Source organism: Lolium rigidum, chromosome 7 (assembly GCF_022539505.1).
Source record: "Lolium rigidum isolate FL_2022 chromosome 7, APGP_CSIRO_Lrig_0.1, whole genome shotgun sequence".
NCBI classification, from domain to species: Eukaryota; Viridiplantae; Streptophyta; class Magnoliopsida; order Poales; family Poaceae; genus Lolium; species Lolium rigidum.
In genome coordinates, this window is record NC_061514.1 from 148,702,160 (window position 1) to 148,726,551 (window position 24,392).

General features: G+C 42.7%; 2 protein-coding genes across 2 annotated transcripts; one reads left to right on the forward strand and one right to left on the reverse strand.

The window, feature by feature from the left end:
• Window positions 1–8,787: 8,787 nt before the first annotated feature.
• On the reverse strand, window positions 8,788–15,011 carry LOC124674022 (tyrosine-protein phosphatase RLPH2-like). The gene is made up of 4 exons (XM_047210061.1): window positions 14,478–15,011; window positions 10,699–10,766; window positions 10,431–10,610; window positions 8,788–9,195 (listed from the first exon to the last, which is right to left on the reverse strand). The coding sequence occupies exons 1-4, from the start codon at window positions 14,983–14,985 to the stop codon at window positions 9,040–9,042; spliced, it is 912 nt and encodes a 303-aa protein (XP_047066017.1). The 5' UTR covers window positions 14,986–15,011; the 3' UTR covers window positions 8,788–9,039.
• Window positions 15,012–17,895: 2,884 nt separating this feature from the next.
• Window positions 17,896–23,148, forward strand: LOC124676361 (histone deacetylase 9-like). The gene is made up of 14 exons (XM_047212437.1): window positions 17,896–17,988; window positions 18,624–18,736; window positions 18,831–18,948; window positions 19,490–19,564; window positions 19,634–19,853; window positions 20,059–20,122; window positions 21,156–21,248; window positions 21,336–21,444; window positions 21,687–21,736; window positions 21,811–21,901; window positions 22,125–22,195; window positions 22,381–22,479; window positions 22,660–22,726; window positions 22,813–23,148. Exons 1-14 carry the CDS (start codon window positions 17,952–17,954, stop codon window positions 22,896–22,898), a joined length of 1,293 nt encoding a protein of 430 aa, XP_047068393.1. The 5' UTR covers window positions 17,896–17,951; the 3' UTR covers window positions 22,899–23,148.
• The last annotated feature ends 1,244 nt before the right edge of the window (window positions 23,149–24,392 follow it).

The following is a 24,392-nucleotide window of genomic DNA, read 5'->3' on the forward strand; positions in this document are numbered from 1 at the left end:
GATCTTGTCGCAAATTCTGATGCTTCCAAGTCCTAGGATGTTGCATTGCAAGATTTGTTTTGGCCAAGTCCATGTACATTAAATTTGATGTGTGCTGATGTAGTGATATGAACCTAACAACGTTCTAAGTTCTAGACCTTGCTTGACATCATATATGTAGAATGGCTTCTTTGTGAAATCTTGGTGTTGTTTGGTCCCCTAGCTTGCCGCACTTATATAGCACCCTTATTACATTCAAGGTTGACACTTTGTAGCGAAACAACCTTGCGGTGGGTATTGCCATGAAGTTCAATGCTTCCAGGAGCACATGGATATATTTTTTCCGAGAAAATAGAGAAATCCCTTGAATTTCATTTCATTCATAATCTAGAAGGTTCAACCGTGCAAGCCTCATATATATCCATGTGTTTTTTAGCATCCCCTCCTTCGGTGAAGTAGCTCGCAGATAAAATATGGTGTAGTATATTCAAGATTGTTTCATTTTGAAAAAGCATTTGCATCCACCATCACAAGTCACAACGTTACTAACGGGTAAAAAATGGGTTAATTTATGCAGCTATATCTTCAAAATTTACAATCAAAGATCGATGAGAACATCATCGAATCAATTGATATAACTCCAGCATGATTCTATTTGTTTGGAGATGAACTAAGTATTCAGGAGGGTGGGGTAAACGCACACTAGATGATATCGATGGAGCTTCATACAAGGAAGAAGCTACATAATATGTCCTGATTCACATTTTTTGGGGGAGGAGGACAAAATTGACGTGGACGGATGCGGTAAAAATAATATTGAGGGACTGGAATGTCCCTGAAGATTTGACTCTTGATAAGATCGTATGAAAAGAGCGATACATGTAACAGAATCTTATTTTACTTGTTCTTTCTTCTTTCTCCTTGTGTTTGATTTTGTTATGTTTCCGTTGGATTTCATATCTAGCCTACCCAACTTGCATACTTGTAAAAAGGACTTTGATGTTGTTGGTGTTGTATGAATCATCAAGCTCAAATGTAAGTTTCCCTTCATGGCATGTACTTTGCAAATTACCGTCATGTCATGTAGGTCATCCTTGTTAGTTTCTTAAGTTGTAATCAATGGTCAACTTGTTTGTTAAATGGGGTACATTGATGATAACTTTTTACAGATAAGGAACACTGACCCCCGCAAAAAAAGGAACACATCACATCTGCCACCTTTTAGGAAACAAAGTGGAATTTATCCTCTAGTTTATCAAGATGGATTGACTACTAATGTAATCCTTGTTTATGTATATAGCACTGCAAATTGTTCCTATTTAATAAAACTAGCAAGGTGGCCCTCGCAAATGCGAGGGCATCATCATATTGTGTTGAAAATATTAAGCACCCAAAATGTTGTATGTCTTTGCTATGAAAGCATAATATGGTAAGTGTAGTTTTTATTGGCCATGAATTTCTCTAAGAACCCAATTATAAGTATTTTTACATTCCATGTATATTAATTAGCATGTATGTGTGGTGAGGACTAAACATGTTTAGACCAGGTGTAACATGTGCTTGTTGTTTATAGTCTAACTAAAATTAAATATACACTAAAAATATATTAGTGTCAACACATTTGCTCTTCTATTATTTTGATTATTCAAAGTAGTTTTCTTCTTTTGGTGGAATCGATTTTTTTTTGTGGTGACGGATATTTTAGGTGTGGATTCTTTAATAAAAAAATTGGGTAGATAGTTCTCCATAAAAAAACTTATAAATTCATTGAGGTTTTGCTTTGTGCTATCAAAATTCTTTTAACTTCAATACATAATTATTTTTATTATCAGTAGTGTTTCTTCTTCGCAAAAAAGCTGACATGATCTAGGCAATCAAATGAGATACTTCAACATATTAGTTTAAGCATAATTTCACTAAATCATCAACTTTGCAAAAAAGTAGAAAACATCAGGAATTTATTAGAAACAATGTATATATGTCAAACTACAACTTAACACCACTATTAACTATAGACTATTAACTATAGAGTGTAGTGAATGTGTAAAATTAGGGAGGCAAAAAAGGACAAGTGTGACCGTGTGGTGCAAAATTAGAAAGAGATCGAGAAAATTTACAGACGTGAATTCAGAACTAATGTAAAAGACCCACAATATGTGAAATATGTTCTACCATTAAATTATATCAATGGCCAGTCGCTGAGTTTTTTATAAAATATTATCTATTTTTATATAGTAATTTTCTATCTATGTTTTTTAATTCTTGGCATGTTATATCGACTTCAATTCATGGTTTATACACAATGTTTTATTTTACCGTATGATTAGAATGATTTATGCTCCTATGTTGACTACTTTGATATTTTATAAGAATTTCTAGTATATAGTTTGCTTCCAGTCTTAAGCTGATTGTATTATATAATAGATCATCCCAGACTATATCTAGGCTACGTACATTAATGTGGTAATATGTAGTTCTTCTTAAAGAATGATTAGTGTGCCAATATCTAGCCATATGGATAAGATATGCTTAAACTAAACGAAATATACAGTCAGTTGTTTGAATTTTTTTCTGCTCAATATTCAAAGAGTATGATATTTCAGCCTTCTTTGCAGTGTGTTTTTACACCCAGAAGTAGATGCTCTTGTTTTTCTAAATGAGTTTCATAAGCAGTTCAAAATGTCAAAAAAATCTGACAGGAAATGTCAGACATACATTTTAATATTCTATGTGCTCGCAAACTCGTTTCACAAAGAACCAATGTTGTTTATGTTGTGTGCAAAAAAGACAAAAACCGATTAAAAAATGTCTTATTGAGAAATTATTTTAATATTTTGCACAAATATAAAAATGTCGGATTTCCACGAAAATTGGCCGGCACGCTTAAAATGTCAACACGTAGGCGTGAAACATTTGTTCAAATTTTTATCATTTTAAAATGTTTTTTCAAGTGGTAGGAGCATATGGACCTACGACCAAAAGTGTATTTCCGATATATGTATCCCTTTCTTTATTATAGACGTTTTTTCTTATTTTTGTATATTTTACCATGCGCATGCATAGATTTGTACAACACATATCGATCATTTATACTCTATTATTTCCTCCATTAGTAAATTAATGTTGCAATTTTATCTAAATGCGCATATATGTAGACACGTTTTAGTATAGATACATGTGAATCTAGAAAATCCGCCACAATTATTTCTGAACAGAGATTAGTATATTATAAGTTTAAAATATAGCAAATTTTCGTTACATAAGAATCTAGACAAATCCGCGAATTAAGTATAACAAAAAGATTCACGGAATCATGTTTCAGCGTTGGAGCTAGCTTTCTTGCCATGTACCATTTTTTGTGCATGGACTCAGCTATTCTGGATGTACCAAGGTAGTCTTTTTTGCGAACAGACTTGGTTAGCTAGCAATCGGATTTTCTGATTTTTTTCTGTTCGTTTGGGGTTAGGATTGGAATCCCTTATTTCTGTCAGTTCCTTTGGGTAGGTATGTGCAAGGAAGGAAAAAATCAGTATGATATATTGGACTGGTCTACCAACAAAGCAATGGAAGAAAGACATGCAAAGAAAGGAAATATTTGGATTGGTTTGAACGTGACATATCTTGCGGGCTAGATACGAAAGAGATAAGAAAAAAGATACCAACCTGCCTTTCTGTTTCAGAGAAATACAACGGCCATGCTAGAGAGGAAAGACATAAGAAAAAAAGATACAGATCTACCGATCTGTTTTTTTTGGAGATATACAGCGGTCCGGTAGGACTATTATATGCGAACATGTGTTTCCATATGACACGTATGTGTCAAGAGTTTATTTTTGTACACTCAAATTGTTGTACGTAACACTTCTTATCTTTTAATCTCAGACGTTAAGACAAAAATCATCGGTTTATATTTTCTAAGCATATGTGGATTAACGTGTTGTCTCGAAAAACAACCTTATCTCGAAAAACAACCTTATTTTGCTTTTAGTATATAATAGAATAGATTGTTGTGGGGAACCACAATTTCTCTTGGTAAAAAAGTGGAATTTTCTCTAGATAAATTAAATTATGCCTTTGGTATGCTCAAGATATTGATTCTGCTTCGGTCAGGTAAGTGGACATTCTTTCTTGCACACAAATAGAACTTCTTGGCGACGCGCGCGCTGATGTCATGCGAAGTAGAATTCATATTGGAAAAACGTATGATGATTGTTGGGCATGGACCACACAGAAGAGCGGGTATTTTTCCGTGCGATCTTGCTACAGAATTATTTCGAGGCAATTGCGGGAGAATGTCTTACCGTCCAGCTCGGGCGAGGGTACAAGTTTGTGTTGGAAGAAACTCTGGAAGCTTCCTATACCTCCGAAAGTGAAAGGTTTTTGGTGGCGAGTTATTAGTGAATTCATTCCATGCCCAGATTCTAAAAGAGGAGACATATGGAGAAAATTGCACATTGCAAAACGTGCGGTGTTGAGGAGTCTATATTTCACGCCTTATTTGAATGTACTTGGGCGAGACAATTTTGGAGAGATGTAAGAGAGGTAACTAAGGTGAAACTTCTAAAGTTTTACCCGACCTCCTGGGCGACAGATCTAGTTGAGAGGAAGATTGTTGATGAGGCAACGGCGAGCATTATTCTGTGTGGGTGCTGGTCGGTTTGGATAGAAAGGAATTTAGTGTGGCATGGTGACAATGAACAATCAGTGTCGCTATCCATCAAATGGATTCTTAACACCACAGTTGACCTAGCTCGGGCAGGAAAATGCACCCTAAGGAAGGCTCGTGTGTTGGTGAAATAGAAGAAACTTTATAAGATCAATGTAGATGCAAGCTTCCGTGAGGATGAGAATAATGGGGCTACAGTTCTAATTGTGAGAGATCATACGGGTACTCTCGTCCGTGCTCAAGCCAAGTGGTACGATCAGACAGCTAGTTTGTTAAATATGGAGGCAGAGGCAATTCGAAATGCGGTATCTCTTGCAGTTAACAGAGGTTACCAGCCGTGTCATCATTGAGTCAGATGCACAGGAAGTTGTCAAGTGCTGGAGTGATTCTAGGCTGGTAGATCAATTATGTATAGCCAGTATTATCCAGGAGATTAAGGAGCTTAGTGATATGTTTACTAGCTTTGATATTTCTTATGTTAGTAGGTTAGCCAATCAGGCTGTCCATAGTTGTGCAGATAAAGCTAGTAGTCAACGGAGCAGATGCTTGTGGCTGAACTATAGGCCACCATTTCTAGTCTCTATCTTAGAGAAAGATTATAATGATGTTGAGTAACAGATAAGGCTTTTTGATTCGCAAAAAAAAGGTTACAAGTTTTCGGAAATACTCAATGAAGTGCCATTTTTTTCTCTTGATAAATGACGCTTCATTACTTAAGAAATTCGAGCTCACACCCGACCTCTGCATAACTAGAATTCACAAAGCCGTCCAACTCCAAGGTGCCAACTAAATACGAGAAATCGTCAGAACCTCCTCCCTAAGTTTGTTAATGTGACCTGAGAGTTCAAATATTGTGAACAAACAGTTTTGTACTAACTTCTGCTTCCGTAAAAAAGTTGTGCAACTTTATAATTTTCAAAAGGGGAAAAGGTGTGTGAGTTAGCTTCTGCACTAGGGCATCTCCAATGGGGTGACGCAAACGAACGTGCGCCCGTTTCAACCGCGCGGCCAAAAATGCGTCTATACCTCAGCCCAGCGGCCCGTCGCATACTGGCCGACCTGTCTGCTAAGACGCAAATGCCGGTCAGTGACACAGTAAACAAAATGTTTGTCATTCCTATTCATTGACCAAAAGGATCATCTTTACAGAGGTGGTTAGAGTTAACCTACAATTACGACGGCCGTACCTACTCGTACCTAGTCGTCGTCGCGTGGCTTACTACGGCTAGGTTTACTAGCAGTCACGCGGCCTACTACTGGCCACCGATGTGACCTGAGGGGCCGGCGCTGTCGTCGGAGCGCATGCGGGCTTGACCAGCTGCGCCCTTCGGAGGCGGTTCTGCTCCCGGAAGGAGGCAACGTCTTCCCACCGCCGGCGTTCGACGGCCTCTGCCAGAGACGAGTCCCAGTGGGCTCACTGCGCAGCCGCCTCGTGCGTCGTGATGCGTGCCAAGTCCTCGCGGTAGTGGGTCCTGTCCCTCGCCGCCGCCACCACCGCTTCGTCCCTCGCCGTGATGGGTCCTACAGCTCGCGGTTGTCCCGGTCGATCCACGCGTGGTCCGGCCCCGCCCACGCCACCACCACAAGGCCCGAGGGCATGAAAGCCTGCCTCATGGCCATGCATCGCCGCGAGCTTGCGCCTCCGCCGCAAGAACCCGACAGCGATCAGCATCCTCAGGGAGGCTCTCAAACGACACGAGCAGCGCCCCCTGCTCGAGGCACACAAACGCGCCCTCTTCGTCATCGTAGGGGGAGGAAATCGACGGTGTGCTCATCCTTGCCATCCACGTCGTCGATGACGGTATCCGCCACGGTCACCGCCTGCGCACCGGCGGCCCCACGAGCTCCGCCCCCAGGCACGCCCTAGCCACTGCGCTCGCCGCCGCGAACTCAACCCTAGCCTCCACGAGCTGCACCTGGAGGTCGGCCATGGTCGCCGCCTCCGCCACCTTCGCCTCCGCCTCCAGCTGCTTGGCCACGTACGCGACCGTCTGCTCCTCGTCGAACGCCTCCGTCGCGTGGACAGAGGTGATGTCAGGATCATCGGGGAAGACGTCACGGGCCATGTGAACAATGCGGGCCCAGGTGCGGCCGTGCTCGGCCATGGATGATTTATACGGTTGGGTCGGGGTGTGCCCTCCTCGACCTCTGGCCTGCACCATATATAGCTACGGCGGGTCGGAAAACGCCGACCACACACAAGCCGTTTCCCGCGTGCGAAGCGGCAACGAAACGCGCCAATGTATTGGCGGCGCGGGAAGTACCGCATTTGTGCGCGAACCGATAATCGCTGGTGGCATGCCTTGATGGGAAGTTAACCGTCATTACTGACCTTGACACTTTTAGCCAAAAAAAATGCATCGGTCTGCTGGAGATGTCCCCGACACAAATGGTCATCATGGCCCTATACAATCATTTTATTGTCCGCGCGTCGACGCAAACGGATACGAGCGACCACATTAAGCGTTCGATATGCATCGGCCCGCTGGAGATAACCTTATGGCGTGCCTCTCTGTAGTTATTCCGACCCTCCTTCCCGCGTGCCCCTAAAAAATCAAGCTGAAGCCTGCCCCAGCCGTCACTGGCTTCCAGAAGAGCTGCGGCTGTTTCTCCACCGTTGGAGAGCAAGTTGTTTGGTCCAACAAAAACGAAAATCTCTGTGAGACGAAGCATATGCTGATGGAAGTAGAGCCGAGATAATCCACGGTGTAGCGTCCCCGCAACAGAAAAATACACATCGGAGAGTGCCTTTGAGTTCTCTGGCTGCAAAATATCTCGCTCTGCAAGAGTCATCCGCCGGAAGTTAATTCGATCGCATTATCTCGTTGATTATTCACCTGAACCCATGCACGGGCACGACGTTTACGGTTGCTGGGCCCACGGTAGCTACTCAGAAACAAGAGTTCACTCGAGGAGGCTACTCTGAGTGAGGCTTCATGAGGCGTAAAACCCTCTTGGAGACATCAACCTGGAGCGGAAGACATGTTCAGGGAGAAACTCCCTCGCGGAGGTTCCTGAGCCACCAGCCTCTCCAAGTCGGAGAGCCTCCCTTGAAGGCGATAAGACCAATCAAGGAAGCATCGGATGTCGCCTATGCGGGCCCCACCACCAAGAACGAGAAGCGGGGTTCGGAGGCTACAAGACAGACGTCGCATACGTCACGGCTGAGCTCAAAAGTTCCGCCCCGAGGAAGCGAGATACCATTGCCCCTTTGGTGATTAAAGCAGACTCTCGATGAGGACCAAAGCGCCAAGACCATGTCCTTGCCACTTTGGTGCAAGGCCGGATAGATGGCGCAAACGGCCACCGGAGGTGCCATCGACGACCTCAACATCTGCCATGAACCGGTACTTTAATCGACCATTGACTATGTCCATCCTATAAAGGGCGGGGGAGTTTCCCGCCCTCAGTTTGCACATGTGACAACTCTCCCCCTCAAGATATTTCGTGGGGAAGAGGATCAGCTCCCCTATATAAGAACTAGCCTTGCTAGCGTAGTAGGGGACGATCCAGAGCGATCAAAACCATAAACACTTGTACGGTCATCTTCTCCATGGTGACCAGCAATACAACCACCAAAGCGGGTAACTACAGTGTTCATCTGTGCAGTGCCCCCATCGAGAAGACGTCGACGTGATCATGGGTCCCCTGCGTTCGAACCTCACGTGTTCGGTGATACCCGTGTTTTATTCGCGGACACGAATCTTCGGCAGCTTATTTTAAGCCCTCGGTGATCGTAGATACCGGAGAAAATTTCCCATGTGAAGCTTGGCGACCGGTGTTGACTAGGCGAGAGGACGTCCGAAGCTTGCGTGGGCTCGTGTGGTCCCTTTCGGTGTACATTGTCCGTTCGCTTTCGCTGCTCCCGTCCAGGTCAGGAAGAAACAAACGAGAAGGTCCGGCCTACCAGTACCAGATGGCTCTCTCCCGACCGTTAATTCAGCAACGCCCGTGCGATGTGATGATATGATCTGCCTATCTACCTCCGGAGATGAACTGCACGTCATATTACTCCAGTCAAAAAGGAAGGGCTGAAGTGTAAAAACAAGGCCATTGGCATCCATGGTTCATGCCGACAGCCAAGCTGCAAGTATAATGATGCTGTCATACAGGAACCTCCTCGCCATAGTTGGCACATTACGTGATCAGGAGAAGAAACGAGCGCAAGTGGGATCGCTTCACACATTATTACTTCTTATAACTTCCTTCAATCAGGTTGTACAATAGAGGTAAAGAAAGGTTATACATCAAAGAAAAACAACATTTCTGTGTTTCTTCAAACCTTGCATCCCATTTTGGAAAATGTACATATTAGCCGTCCGACAGTAACGAAAAAATAAACTTGCATCCGTGTCGTTCTGATGATGTCTAGATTAACTCTGGGACGTGGTTCCCTATGTGCTCCTGATCACTTGCTTCGAAGGGAAAACAACGGCAGCTATAGGTTTGTCTTCGTACCCGCCACCTTCATCGATGACGAACCTGAGACCGTCGATGTGGAGCTTGGCATGATGGCCACTTACGACGATTGTCTGCTTGCCAACCAGATCCTGGAAAAGGACATCCATATATCAGCAGATCTGTTCATGTGATAAATTTTCTAATCCCGGAAACTGCCGAAGCACAGTAACATGTAAACGTTCTGAAGAAAACATGGCCTACGATCGACACATGTACTGATCATTAACACCACACCATGTAGTCATGAATCAGTCGGGGCAGCCTATCCTATCACATCATCCACTGCCCCTATGCACATGCACCATGTGCTTGCTGTTTCAGCTAAAAGGGCTAAACCATCCAAAATTAGAGAAACTGATGTTATTTCTAAAATCAAACTGAACCCAAATACACAGCAGGACAGGTCGACAGCTGTAATAGTTTTTCCTGCATGCCCCACTATTCTTTCTATAGAACACCAAGGTGATTTCTCTTTTGATAAGGTAAAAAATAGAGAAGTTGTACTTGTCAGTAGTTGCATCATAACTACCCCCTCCAATCCATAATAAGTGCCGGTGATTTAGTACTGATTTAGTATAGAGTTTGTACTAAATCTCCAACACTTATTTTGGGTCAGAGGGAGTAGTAAATATATGTGTAATGTGATATCTGGTGAGAAAACTCCATCCTTTCATTCAACATTTCACTCGATTGCTTTTCTTAGTCCAAACCAAACATAATATTGCTTTTCTTAAAAAAAAACAAGCATAGGATTGCTGAGGAAACATGCATACAGATCCACTATTCAGAGTGTGAAACAAATTTGGGGAGCACTCCTAGTAATTCTACCAAAATCATAGTTATTTTGGGGCTAACTACACAGGCTTCACTCAGACTAGTAATTCTATGAAAATTACAAAATGAACTTCAATGTTAACTTTAGACTTTAGTGGTTATGGATCATAACATGGTGCAATATCAAGCCAATGACGTGATCACTAATACTGTAAATGATTTAAACTACATGACTGCATGTACATCTCAGTATCTCACAGCATTATAAATGCATTCTGAAGAATGTGATGTGTCTTTTCTCCAATATGCATGCTAGAGCTAAAAGAAATTTACAAAAGCATTATGCAGTCTATGTTGCTCTCTTCTATATAATAGACAAGGATGGTAATCTGATAAACTATATGTCATATCTAGTTCCAAACTTTGACCAACTACACGAGAGGGCACTTACGTAGCTGCAACACCAAATAAGTCAGCACACGAACACGGAAAATAAACCGAAGAATACAGTGTTTGCTGGTAAGATATTGCAATAGGATCGCATATTTACCTGTGGTATGTTCCAAACATCTTGCCTCCCGCTAAGCATTGGTACCTTTGGCACCCTTGTGTCTCTGGTTCTCAAAACTCGAAGCTGCTCATTCAAATCCATGGACTTCTCCAGCCCGGCATGAACCGCAATCAGGTTGCAAACAATCTGGCCTTCATCCGTATCAATAGGCACGTTTTCCTACCATACAACCATAACATGAAAAACTAAAGAAAAATACCTCTCACATACATAGTATAGTTTGCACTAGAAAAAAAAGGATACATACCTCTTCATGAACCCAAACCAAGTCATGCAGAAACCTCTTGTGCTCCTCAGGCACAGCTTTGGTGAGATCTACAGTGCAATTAGAACCGCTGGCAAATTAGAAGCTGCTTGGTTAAATTCTGCAGGGAGCATTCCTAGGTGTGAATATATGCTTACAAAAGTTGGATAAGAAAAAAGAATTGTTGTGTGATGTCATTGATGGGCAAAATGGTATTCATTCCTTGAGTTACACTCATAAGATGGAGAATATGTTGCTAATTATATGGTATCCCCTTTAGCAAAAATAAATATAAATAGGATCTATGTTGTTGATCATTTTATTGTTAAACCTTAAAACCAAAAGGCCATTGAAGTATTAGAAAACTTCTTTGCCATACAATCTGTTCTTGTATAGGAAATTCACCTGTTATTAATAATACTTATAGTGGTATGTAAAACCACATCACTGTTCAAGAGTGATCAGACCAAAAGTATTACTACTGAAACTTTTGTAGCCTACTGCCAAGAGCGACATCATTCATGCAACACCAAGCATAGTGGGATAGTGTGTATCCAATTTAAAATTTGTAAATTTATACTCCTTCTATCTTTCTATACAAGGCCAATAACCTGGTTTTCAACAAATACAAGGCCACTATCTCTCCCCGAGAAGAATTGATTTGGTTCCTCCCTGGTGCTTATTAAGGCAAATGATGTATGCAGGCAGTGAGCGCAACATGCAATATGTTTAATTAGCCCTGGATATGATGGGTTTTCCAGGCGATTAATCAGGTACTCCCTCCGTTCCTTGATATAAGGTGTATAGTTTTCTTGCACGAATTTTAACGCATAAGTTGAGGGCAAATTTATTTGCTGTTGGACGTTTGTACCCCTAGGTGATCGACGTGAGACTAGTAGAGAAAATAGGAAAAAATCTTGGCATCCTCAGGCCCACGGAAATCTTGGACGTTATTACTGGTTCCTTGTACCTACCAAATAAAGGGTACGTAATTCCAGAAATCTCTCTATGACTTAATCTCCCCTGATCTTTGTTGTTTATCAACCGGCAGGGATCATGATAAACAGAGAAACAAAATTTTCTGATTTACGGTATCGTGAGCAAGTACTATTCCTAATTGTAAGCTACGTGTTTGGAAAGAAAAAGTCTCTTAATTCTTCTTTTTTTCATGTTGAAGCCAGGCCTGGCCTCCTGACTTTTAAATAATCACCTGGCTCCTCAATTCCAGGGATTGTACGTGCGGGAAGTCATCCAGGGGTAAACTTGTCTAGCCTGATGGTCAAATCGCTATATGCCTTATATTTCGAATTTTTTCAGAGAAAACTATACACCCTAGATCAAGGAACGGAAGGAGTATTTTTTAGTTTGCTTTGCTTCCTTGGTATCTAGAAAATGAGATATAAAGACAGATTGAGTTTTTATTTTATTTTAAGTTTTCTGCCTAATTAGGTCAACCACCATAATGTTCGTACAGACAGAATTTACTTTCAGACATGTTCCTGGATTGGCATTAATGTTGGTACAGACTGAATTTATTTTTGAGCTTGATCGAAATTTTGGTAGCAATCGCTTGCAATTTTGTTACCCTGCAAAGCCTATTGGGGTGTGATCGTGCCGATATTTTCTTGGAGCTTAACCACAAGAATGGAAGATGTAATTACCATCTGTAATACATGATGCCCAAGTCATGTGATATATCCATACATGGGGTTGCTGGGATATCCTCCTCATGTGGGGTGTGAGGACATGGACAATATGAAACCTTTTGGGCAGCCCAACTGCGCCCAAGAACCCACTACGGCAGGTTATGACCCAGGGGCATTTTGGACTTTGCACATGAGAGAAGGGCATGCTAGTTGGTAAGTCTCCTATCCAGCCACCACCAAGAAAGTGAAAAAATGCTAGATTTTCCTCCATTGGAGAAGAAAGAAAACCAAGAGAGAAGGGAAAGAGAGGGAAGTTGAAGGAAGAAGCCTCAGATAAAGCAACGGGGTGTTTCCACTTTCCACCAAGGTTGTGAAGTTCAGATCCATTATCTTGTCTCCTTCAAACTGTGATTCCACCATCTTTGGTGAGATTATTTCAATCCCTAACTCTTGTGCCCCAAATCCTGTTGTTGCCATCCAAGATCTATGATATCTTGATGACTTGATGTAGCAAAGCCTCTAGTGCTCACGAGAGAATAACTTGTTGTATCCCACATTTGATAATAGTGGAAGAAGATTTGTGTGGCTTTGGCACTTGATAGAGACAAAGCATCTCCACAGGCCTGAAATATCATGCTTTTCACAAAGATCCCATCAAGCTTTTGCAAATCTGTTAACAACCTCGTCCATGTTCTCCAACACAACCGACGGGGTTCAGAGTTAGGAGGTTGCAGTAACATTCGACTACACTGCTAGCACACTGCTTGGAGGCTGTCGGCCAAAGACCGGTGATGAAACCTCACATCCCCACTGGTTACTAACTGTTTCATCTTCAGACAAAGAGAATTAAATAGGGTTTTACGTAATGATGTACAATCAGCACAAATTTGAAAAGTCGAGTTTATTGGTGCTAATACGCCACGATTTTTGGGTGACTTAACTTCAGTGTTGGAGTAACCTCCTGCCTCTGCTTTTGCCTCTTTTCATGAGCAACCATGTAGTATGTCTTTTATACTCTCATGCTAGGGTTTGTTTTATATGTAGAAGTTGCGTTAATATGACACGTAGTTGGAAAGTTCTCCTCTTTAGTTCTATTTAAATAAAAGTGATAAGATGTAAATTTTCAATGGTTAACAATGAAGCGTCGCATCAATGTTCTCATAGTTGCTACCAGTTTGCACTGCAATCTACTGATCTAGCCAATATTCAATACTGAAGTGTCCATCAGCTACTTCAGCATGAGTTAGCAGCAAAAATAGAGCATGAAACATTGGGGTTGTTCGCTGGGAATGCCCAAGGAGTACGAAATCACGTGTGCTAGTTATTTCGTCGGACCTTGAAGAAGAGTCCATCTCCATGTAAGTATGTAACCACCATGATATTGTTACTTCATACAGAAATCTGACAAATTCACAAATCCTGATGCTTCCAAGTCCTAGGATGTCAGCAAGTTGGTCTCAGTGACATTGCAAGAGTTGTTCCAACTAAATACAAAACTTACGTAGTTACATGGTGTGTGCTAATATGAGCCTAGCAACGCAACGACCGGCTTATAGTCCTTGCTAAGCCACAAGTATGTAGAATGGCTTCCATGCGAACCATGATCATGCATGATCTCACATCTCAAGTTTTATATTGGCACCCTAATACATTAATGTTTGGCACCATGTAGTGCAACAACCATATGTTAATGCTTTATGTAATTCAACCATGTTACGAGGACATAACCATTAATGTACTGTTTTGCGCACCTTCTTCACTGAAGTAGTCCCCTGACAAACATTTTAATCATATCAACTGAACTTGCGGTGAGCCTGCACACCACTGGATGGTGTAGGGTGGTGGTCTTAGTCGTAACAACACCATTTCATAAATACTCTAATCCTCAAGAGCGATGTTACCCATGCAATCACCAAGCATAGTGCGATAGTGTGTCTCCAATTCAAAATTTAGAATTTATATTAGTATTTCTTATTGTAGGGTTTTTATTTAATTAAGCCAACTACCTTGATTCAAGAAAAAAAATTAGGCCAACCACTACATACTGAATTTATTTTCACACACACATGGTCCTAGATTGGCATTACATGTTTGTGAAGCACGAAACCAAATTGATTGGGGAATTCGGGAACTGACCTGGGGATCCATGCGCGACGCCGTACGACTCGAACGTGGGCTGAGCATCGTAGATAGAGCCCCTGTACGGGAGCCCCTTCTTGGGGTTCCACCTCTCCTTGATGACGCCGCCCCATCTCCTCCCCTGCACGTGCATTTCCTCGTGCCCCGGCCCGCGGAACCAGCCCTCGTGGGCCTCGTTGTCGATGTACTCGGCCCAGGTGGCGGCGAAAGGGGATCCGTCGGGCGGCGGCGGCAGCGCGCCGACGAAGGCGGCGAAGGCGAGGTCGTGGTTGCCGCAGAGGAAGACGTGGCGCTGGGCCGGGTGGCGCGCCGGGAGCGCGAGGAGGAAGTCGAGGACGCGGCGGGTGTGCGGGCCGCGGTCGTTGTAGTCCCCGAGGAAGACGACGAGCGCGGCGGCGAAGGCGTCGGCGGGGAGCGCGGCCTGCAGGTTCGCCCACAGGCTCTCCAGCTTGGAGATGTAGCCGTGGACGTCGCCCACGCAGATCACCGTGCGGGGAGGTGCCATCTCGCCGGCGCCGGCGTCGCTTCCCGTGCTGCAGGAGGACGGGGGAAGAAGCGGAGAGCCACAGAAGAAGGAGAACTCGATGGAAATCGACCTGTTTGGCAGCAATCGCTTGCAATTTTGTTGCCTTGCGAAGCCTGTTGCTGTTGGTGTGATCTTGCCGATTTTTCTTTGGAGCTTAACCACGGGAATGGAAGATGTAATTACCATCTGTAATACCGAATGGCCAAGACATGTCCATGCTACATGACTACATGTATACATGGGGATCATCTAAACTGTTTTTATCGCCGCTAACTGACAACCATCTATTGATAGTCAAAAAATTGACAGCTAATTTCAGTTGAAGTCGCACGAGCACAAGTAAAAAAGATTCCCAATGTTAGACCAGCGTACGGACTACATGAATCTGAGTCGTTTTTTGCAACATCTCACGTCATGAAGTTTCTGTTCACCGATTAAGTCAGATAGGTATACAAATAATTTAGTGGTTTGTTTGTTAGATAGACGGGGCACCACTATGTGACACCTCAAAAAGGCGCAGATGCACCGCCATTTTGTGAAGTGTCTAAGCTTTTGCAAATATGTTTAACAACCTCTTTTGTGTTCTCCGACAAAACCGATGATGCTGTTAGGCGAGGATGTTGAAATCTCATTTAAGACCACTCATATACTATGTTGTATGGCATCGGTTGATTAAAGCCAGATGATGAAACAGGGCATTCCTTTCCATTACGATTACTACGTCTTTTTTCTTTCTTCTTCGGGTGGAGAGAATCAAATGATGTACAATCAATCATAATTCAAAAGGTTGAGGTTCTTGGTGTTGATACATCTAGGTGTTGCGGTGATTTAATTTTTATGTTGGAATAACTTCCCATCTCGACCTTTATCACTCATTATTTTGCATCTATGTCTTTTCCTAGCTGGCTGGCAATACAATTGCCCTAGAACCATCACATTTTCATGTAGTTAGTTGCCCCAAACAAAGGGTCGCCTATCTTTATGTTGATTCCCACCGAAGTTAACCACTTCTAACTTGATGGCTTCAAGTAGTTTTATCACCACATCTTGAAGAAGTGTCCATCTCCATCTGACCACTGTGGTGTCCTCACTATATATGTCAACCAACACATACAATGTTACAAATCCTGATGCATCCAAATTCTAAGATTTATGCATGCTTTAGTGGCATTGCAAGAGCTGTTTCAACTGGCTCTAAAACTTACATACACTTTACGTGCTCTATGTTCTATGCTCGTGACCTCAACTATGTGGGATGCCTTCCTTGAGAATCTTGATCATTCTTTTATCTCCCTTCTTATATTTATATAAGAAACCGCTACATTGATGTTTTACACCATGTAGACATGTAGTAAAACAATCATATGATGGATGCTTTCACGCAGTAAAATACTTTCACAAGGAGCACATGGGCATGCATGTAATGTTCTCACCATCCCTCGTAGATGAAGTATCAAACATATTTATCATATTGATTGAACTTCAGAGTGTAGTTTCTTTAGATGAACACATTTTGCTCAGAAAATCTTAGTATTCGTGTCTCAAGTCGCATCCTCGCTAACTATCAGAAATGAGACGGCGCATAAATATGGATGAAACAACATTTAGTAAAACATGTACCTAATTCTTTTAATTCAAAGGTGAAACGAGTAACAACCGTATTCGCCAATAAATAGTGATGCTCAGTTCCATCATTGGTCTCCCGTGGGCCATTGTTGTGTAGTGTGCTAAGTTTGCACTTGCTTGTGATTACCACTCCCATTGACTATGTTGGAGATGAAGCGGAAGCTAGTTAGACAATTATGCAAACACTTAAGGTTTTCTTTTAGCAAAAGCGCATGACGTGTTTGGGTCTATAGAGGTGGTCCTTTTACCTCACGTGCTCCGTGCGTGCGCTCGGTTCATATCAACATATCACAGTGATCGGCAACAAGTTTGCTCATATGTATTCAAATTCATACTTATCTAACATGAAAAAGGCCAAATCAATAGTATTTGCAATATTTGAGAGTTTATGGGCAAAATTAAACCTAGTCGCAACCTGGGGAAAAAGCCGGCTGCAAGTTCTAGTGGAAGCAATGAGCCCACCTTCTAGCAACCCCAGGATCCTCGTTCTTCTTCTTCCCCCTCCTTCTCCTCCTCCTCCTCCTCCTTCTTGTAACAACATGACCTCCTTCCTCCTCTTCTTTTTTGTCTCGATTTTCCACTACCAGCGGAGTATAGATGCGAACGCGTCGGAGGCAAGCAATTACCTTAGAATTATGGTTGAGGGATCAATTGGCCAGTGAGTTAGGGTTGGTAGGTGTTTTTCCGAGCACTAGAGAAGATAGGGGTGCAATAGGAGGATTAGAGGAAAGGCGGTTGTTTAGGCAGGATGATGCGACGAGACAACACGGGAGGGCCGGTGGCCTCAAGTGAGGTGGTCAGCGGTTCAATCCGGGAATGAAGGTGGTGTGGCGACTACACGTCTCTCCTCTCCGGTTGTGTGCCGAGGAAACGGAGGTGGTACTCCTGGGTGGGTGATACGTTTTTTCGGGAATGCGCACACATCCACCAGATGTGTTCATTATTATTTAGGTACTCCCTTCAATTCGTACTAATTTACTCAACTTGAGTCAATTAATTTGAATTCGAGGAGTATATTAGTTTTAGGAGATTTTTCTACCCATGAAGGCGAGATAACTCACCCTCGAAAGAAAACAAAGCAATAAAAGTTTGTCCGTCCGATCCATGAACTAACACGATCCTCACTGTCCAACCCGGTCCAGAACGTTCCCCAGAGCCGTCGCCCCGCTCCGTTCGGCGTTGTCCCCTTCTTCCCCACGCACGACCATCCTAAACCTCCGCCGCCGCCTCCTCCGTCGTGGTCGGTTCCCCCGGTCACCCCATTCGGCTCCGCCGCCGCTGCCGCTTGTAGCGGCGGGCGGCCGCTCGAGAGCGAGGTCATGCTGGACAAAGACAGGATATCCTACTTCTACGATGGTCCCCCCCCCCCCCCCCACCCCACCCCTCTTCTCTACTGAAGACTGCGCTCTCCGTAACCACTGTATATACCTAGCTCTCCCCTTAGTCGCGGGTCTCTACTCTTACTCCTCCTGGGCGCCTCACCTGGCAATTTCGATGATAAGGGGAAATAATTTATATGGGTCTAGTGGTATCTTGTTCTTGTTTCGCTGATTTGTTAATGGCAAGATGCGATCATGAGTCTGTGCGGTGATTTTACGGCGGAGGGAAATTTTAGGATATGCTCAAGTAGAACCCGTGCTACCCTGTTCATTGGTCTACTATTTCCTTCAGTACTTCAACCCTAGCCTTATGTGCGTTATGAAGTTGCTTTAGTGTGTACTTCCTTCTTGGTTAGATAAGGAAGTTAAATGCTAACAATTTCTGCAGTTATCTGTTTAACAATGTAGGCTCGGGGTAGATTATGTTCTCTTGCGTGTGTTCAGATATATCTGATCCAGGTTCTACGACTCCTTCATTTATTTATCTAAGGCACTTAATTACGCTTTTTGTAGAGAAATCCATGCACCTTGTTCAGTATTTTTTTAAGGTTTTCACTCTGCTATTTGTTATGATTGTTTACTTGGTTACTTTTGTGTGGCTGAGCATCTCAGGGGATGTTGGCAATGTGTATTTCGGGCCAAATCACCCGATGAAACCGCATCGTCTTTGTATGACACATCATCTTGTGCTTTCATATGATCTTCACAAGAAGATGGAGATATATGTGGGTATTGTATTCCATTTATTCCCTTTCTTTGTACTTGCAAAGTGCCTTAAATGTGCCTTTTACCTTATTTTTCTCACGATTGATTTTGCAGAGACCCCACAAAGCATATCCAACAGAGCTCGCCCAGTTCCATTCTGCTGATTATGTGGAATTCTTGCACCGGATAACTCCTGATACTCAGCACTTGTATGCAAGTGAATTAACTAGATGTATGAATGATGACAGTTTTCTCTTCTACAAACTACTCTCCTAGGCTTTGCTGCTTTCACAATAAAATACATGCTACATTTATTGTTGCTTATGTTTATCTGCTAGCCACATGTTACTATAAAAATTGTGTCAAACTTGGTAAGAACATGTAGGCTACGTGCCCAAGAACTCGTGGCACACCACTTCTGTTTATATGAATCAAACACCTGCAGCAGTTGGTCAAACTTGTGTAACTTCTTAGTGGCAGTAAACCGAAACCTCCTCCTTACCTGGATCTAAAGGTAGTGCTATATTTTAGGTTTTCAGATGTATACTTAAAATAGAAGCAGAAAAATAAGATGGTTTGATCTAGCAAAAAAATTGTTGTAGGAAAATGGAAGCTTAGTTGTTACCACTTAAATGAAAAAATTGTCTGTTACATTTTTCACAACATGCTAGTTTTACCAAATGGTATTGCTATCGAACAAATCTCCATGTATTGGGAGTTCTCTTATTCTTCATAATTTGTACCCAGTTGACTTTTGTAATCATTGTTGCCAGTCAATCTTGGAGAGGACTGCCCGGTCTTTGATGATTTATTTGAGTTCTGCCAAATCTATGCTGGAGGAACTCTAGGTAATATGATAATTGGCAATGCTCTTCTGTCTATTTTGTGATCTCACTAATCTGTTCTTTATTGTTCAGATGCGGCTCGAAGATTGAATCATAAATTATGTGATATTGCCATTAATTGGGCTGGTGGGCTGCATCATGCAAAGAAGTGTGAGGCGTCAGGCTTCTGCTACATTAATGATCTGGTTTTGGGGATTCTGGAGCTTCTCAAGTATCATGCTAGGGTTCTCTATATTGACATTGATGTTCATCATGGAGATGGAGTTGAAGAAGCCTTCTATTTCACTGACAGGTTCATGCTTTCGTGAATAAAAAGATTGCATGTGTATTTTGTTGATAGTTAGTTATTCTTTTATTGTCACCATATTTTCCAGCCTAGTGGCTATCTCTGACTCTCTGTCTTCTGATGTGGGTAGTGTGGCGGTGCTGTATAATTGTGACGCAGTGTGTTCAAGAGCCTTGAGATTTCTTATCTGATTTTGTATATCTCTTTACAGGGTAATGACTGTAAGTTTCCACAAGTATGGTGATCTGTTCTTTCCTGGCACTGGTGATATTAAGGTAATGTTCCACTGACCTGCTTTATGAATATAATTCTTATGTAGTTGACTTTATTTAGTCCGCAGGTTACTTCATTGTTATTTTTTTGGTTGGTGATGCAGACAGGGATTAGACCCTTAATCGTATTTAGTTTGTGCTCACTATTAGGCATGAATTGCATGGTGTTTGTTGTCTACTATTTAATGTACATTGGTTAAAGGTTGCATATGAACTCTCAATTGTATGAAACATAAGAGACATTTACCAAACCGAGTTACAACAGGTGTTTGCATAATGTTACTCAAAGTTGATGGTACTGCAGGTAATCATAGTTGCAGGAACCGTTGCAACATACTTCAGCCCCTTGTTTTCTTCACTGTTTCCTGTCCTTCTAGAAGTTGTAAAATGTAAAACATGTGACATGTTATCACTGAACTCCCATTCCTTAACTGGATAATCTTGGCACGGTATTCTGTCGAAATACCCAGCATCATGTTTGGGGATAGTGGAGGTTTATGATCTATATTTGATAAATGGTCATGCTGTAAAAGGATTTTCTTCATTCTGATGCATGCAACTAATTGAAATTGTGTATCATCTGAGCTGAGAAGACTACATGTCACTCCTGCGGTCATGCTTGAAGGCTTGAAGCACCACCGGAAGCTTCATTTATTGTTTTTACCACTGATCAGGATGTTTTCTTTTGCCTGCGATGTAATTTTTGCTCATGTTTTATGCGTGCTCCTGAATAAATTAAGGGTGCTTTATGCAATTATATTTGATTGAGCCGTGAATTTTCCAATCAAAATTCTCTCAGTAGCTGGAGTTTGTAACTAGCAAAATAGAGGAAAGGGATGGTTCGAAATATGCGACTTTCTGTTTATAAACATGTTGAAAAAAGTTGGCACTTACAGGTTGCATCTTGCTTTTTTGCCTTTAAATAGTTGAATATCATGCGCTGTTAAGTATTGATGATGATATAGTTAAGTTTTTTTATATCTTCATTTTAGATGGATGTGCTCTTCATATTGTTTTACATAACTGTCATTTGAAGGATATAGGAGACAGGGAAGGAAAATATTACGCCATCAACATCCCACTTAAAGATGGCATAGATGACAACAGCTTTACTCGGCTCTTCAAAACGGTAAGTCGATGTGCATTATTTTTATGGTTGTTTTCATGTTCTTGTTGTCAAGTCTTATCGAGGTATGTAATATTGCTTATCATGTAGATTATTGCCAAGGTTGTTGAGACTTATCTGCCAGGTGCTATTGTTCTTCAATGTGGGGCTGATTCATTGGCACGAGACCGTCTAGGGTGTTTCAATCTTTCAATTGAAGGTACTATATTCTTAAGGATATGAAGTGCTACTCATAAATTTGGCAAAAGTGTCATCCAGACGTATAATTAACTAACCCATGTTTAATCTTTGTCTCCACTTAATTGTAGAATTGCTGCATTTTGGGAATTTCTTGCATTGATGGTGTTTGGTGTCTTTTGTACTTTAGTTTCATTGAGTTAAACTTGCTTGAGTAATAGGGAGTATATTATACTCACTAACTTGATCTGTTCTCATAAACAGGCCATGCTGAATGTGTGAAGTTTGTCAAGAAATTTAAAATCCCCCTGCTGGTAAGGGAGAAAACTATTTCCATATGTTTTCATTTGCTTTTTTCTAGGATATCCATGTATTTTCAAACATGCAGGTGACGGGAGGTGGTGGATACACCAAAGAGAATGTAGCACGCTGTTGGGCTGTTGAAACTGGAGTCCTTCTAGACACAGAGCTCCCAAATGGTATCCATTTATTTGTTCTGTCCTCTTAAGCCTTCTTTCTTGAGTGATAGCAGCTAGTAGCCCTTTGATGCTAGCAACATTTTTCCTTACTTTTTTTGTACTTTAAGTCGAGAAGTGAAAACAAATCTAATAGTCCCACCAGTAGCGCTTACCTTTTTTTGTATGTGTTTCTTCCTTAATGGTTATCCATGGTCCAGAGTCTTACATGGCATTTTCCTTGCAGACATCCCCGACAATGAATATATTAAATACTTTGGTCCAGACTATACATTGAAAGTACCAAATCTCAGCATGGTATGAACCTTTTCTGGCCGAGCCTTTTCTTTTATTCCTTTGCCTCTCTGGTGTTATAGAAATATTTAATCGCAGTTTGGTGCATCATACTTCTTAAATGTTGAGCATGATCAACTAGAACATCCATTTCTTTCTGTAGGAATGTGTAAATGCTAACTGTGCCTTCGTATTGATCAATGGACCAGGACAACTTGAATAGTAAGAGCTATCTGAGTTCAATCAAAGTGCAAGTGATGGAGAGTTTGCGGGCCATACAGCATGCACCTGGAGTTCAGATGCAAGAGGTTAGTTTGTATTCACATTCGCACACGGTTGAAACATCCCAATTGGATCTGAATAACAATCAGAGAACTAGAATATGACTTTGCATGTTCTGTTGCCTATTTTGTTTGCTTCCATCAGTATGTGTAGCTTCTTTTTTTCTTTCTGAATAGAGACTGTATACATGATGAGTCATCTTGCAGGTTCCACCTGATTTCTATGTCCCCGACTTTGATGAAGATGAGCTGGATCCTGATGAACGTGTTGACCGTAAGTGGAATACCTCTGGTATGTCTCACAGTGCTTATATGTACATGCATCACACTTCTCACAGAACTGTGATTTATGTTTTGTAGAGCATACCCAAGACAAGCAGATTCACCGCGACGACGAGTACTACGAAGGTGACAACGACAATGATCATGACGATGGTGCACATTGAAACCGCCCTCTTTGCCTACTGCTGATGTTGTTCAGTTCAAGAATCTGGGGGTGGAAATAGTTTGTCGATTGGCATTTTAGAATCTAACGCTAGGGCCCGAAAGCATGCCCGGAGAATATAGTTTGACCGGACAGTGCATTTAATATGTTGTAAAATTTTAATTCAAATCTGGTACGCATTTGGCAGGTACTGTCATTTTTAGCCTTGTACACTGTTCTAGTGTCTTTTCAGTTTAACCTCTTGAGTGACTCCTAAGATGTTTAAGACTTTGAATCTGATGCTATGTTTTGTTTCATCTAATACAAAATAAAAAAAAACGTACGTTCATAAAGGCAAAACTAAGAGCATCTCTAACAGGCCTCCTACGTCGGACCTGTATTATTCCGATATGATACGGGCTGTGGGCGAAAACGGCCATTTAGCAGGGCCAGTATATGGTCCGACCCGTAACATGATTTTACAGGGCCCTCTAGACAACCCACCTCAACCTGTACAAGTACAGGGTGCTAGTGGAGGTCCAAACCTTAGCTCCGCCGCGCGCCGTCCACTCCTCCGACGAGCAATTAGACGCTTGCGCCGCAACCCTAGCCCTCCCTAGGCCACCATGAGCAGCTCAAGCTCCCGAACCGGACGGAGGGGGGGGGGGGGGTCGGGAGGAGACCGTCGTAGCCGGGCGGAGGCGACATGGCGGGCGAAATTCGTCTGCTCCGTTGGAGCGAAGCACAGGGCGGCGCGGAAGTAGTCGAACTGGGAGCGCTAGCGCCGATGTCCTTGCGCGCGTTCGCGTCCGACGGCGAGTACTACGAGGCGATGCCGGAGATGCTGGCAGACTTCTACAGTGAGTTTGCTTGGGAGGAGGAGGAGGAGCGTTGCCACGCCCTGCTCGCGGGTGAGGGAAGCTCGGGAGGAGGAGGAGCCCGCCGCAACCTCTTCTTCGCGGGCGAGGGCAGCTCGAGAGGAGGAGGAGCCCGCCGCGACCTCTTCTTCGCACCCAACGACGAGGAGGAGGCCGCCGTCCTCGCGCGGGCCGTGGCGGAGTCAAGGCCAAGCTCGCGGCCATGGCCGAGGCAGAGAGGGAGGAGCAGGCGCGCGCCATCGTCGAGGTGCAGGCCTTCATCGCGCGGGAGGCGGAGCAGGCGCGCGCCATGACCAACTGGGTCATCCTCGACTAGGCGCGAGTGGCGACTGCAGCGATGGCAGCGGGATCCGGTGAACCGGCGGCAGCGGTAGATCTAGGTAACCCTATATTAGTTAGTTTTAGTTTAAAAATCGTGATCCAATGTATGATCATGCAATGTTCTGTATGATGTATGATCTCTAGTGCAAGAAATTCTCCCGCGTCTTCAGATTTAAAAAAAATACAGACCTGTTTACAGGTTATGATAATTAAGAAATTCTTCCGCGTCTTCAGATTTTAAAAATACAGATCTGTTTACAGGTTATGATAATTAAGAAATTTTCCTGCGTCTTCAGATTTTAAAAATACAGATCTGT

Coding starts and splice junctions, on each gene's coding strand:
- LOC124674022 (XM_047210061.1), bottom strand. CDS start 14,985: ATGGCACCTCCCCGCACGGTGATCTGCGTGGGCGACGTCCACGGCTAC. Junction 10,611..10,698: donor TGGTTTGGGTTCATGAAGAG/GTATGTATCCTT, acceptor GTTGTATGGTAG/GAAAACGTGCCTATTGATAC. Junction 9,196..10,430: donor ATGTTTGGAACATACCACAG/GTAAATATGCGA, acceptor GTCCTTTTCCAG/GATCTGGTTGGCAAGCAGAC.
- LOC124676361 (XM_047212437.1), top strand. CDS start 17,952: ATGCTGGACAAAGACAGGATATCCTACTTCTACGATG. Junction 18,737..18,830: donor ACAAGAAGATGGAGATATAT/GTGGGTATTGTA, acceptor TTGATTTTGCAG/AGACCCCACAAAGCATATCC. Junction 21,902..22,124: donor AGACACAGAGCTCCCAAATG/GTATCCATTTAT, acceptor TTTTCCTTGCAG/ACATCCCCGACAATGAATAT.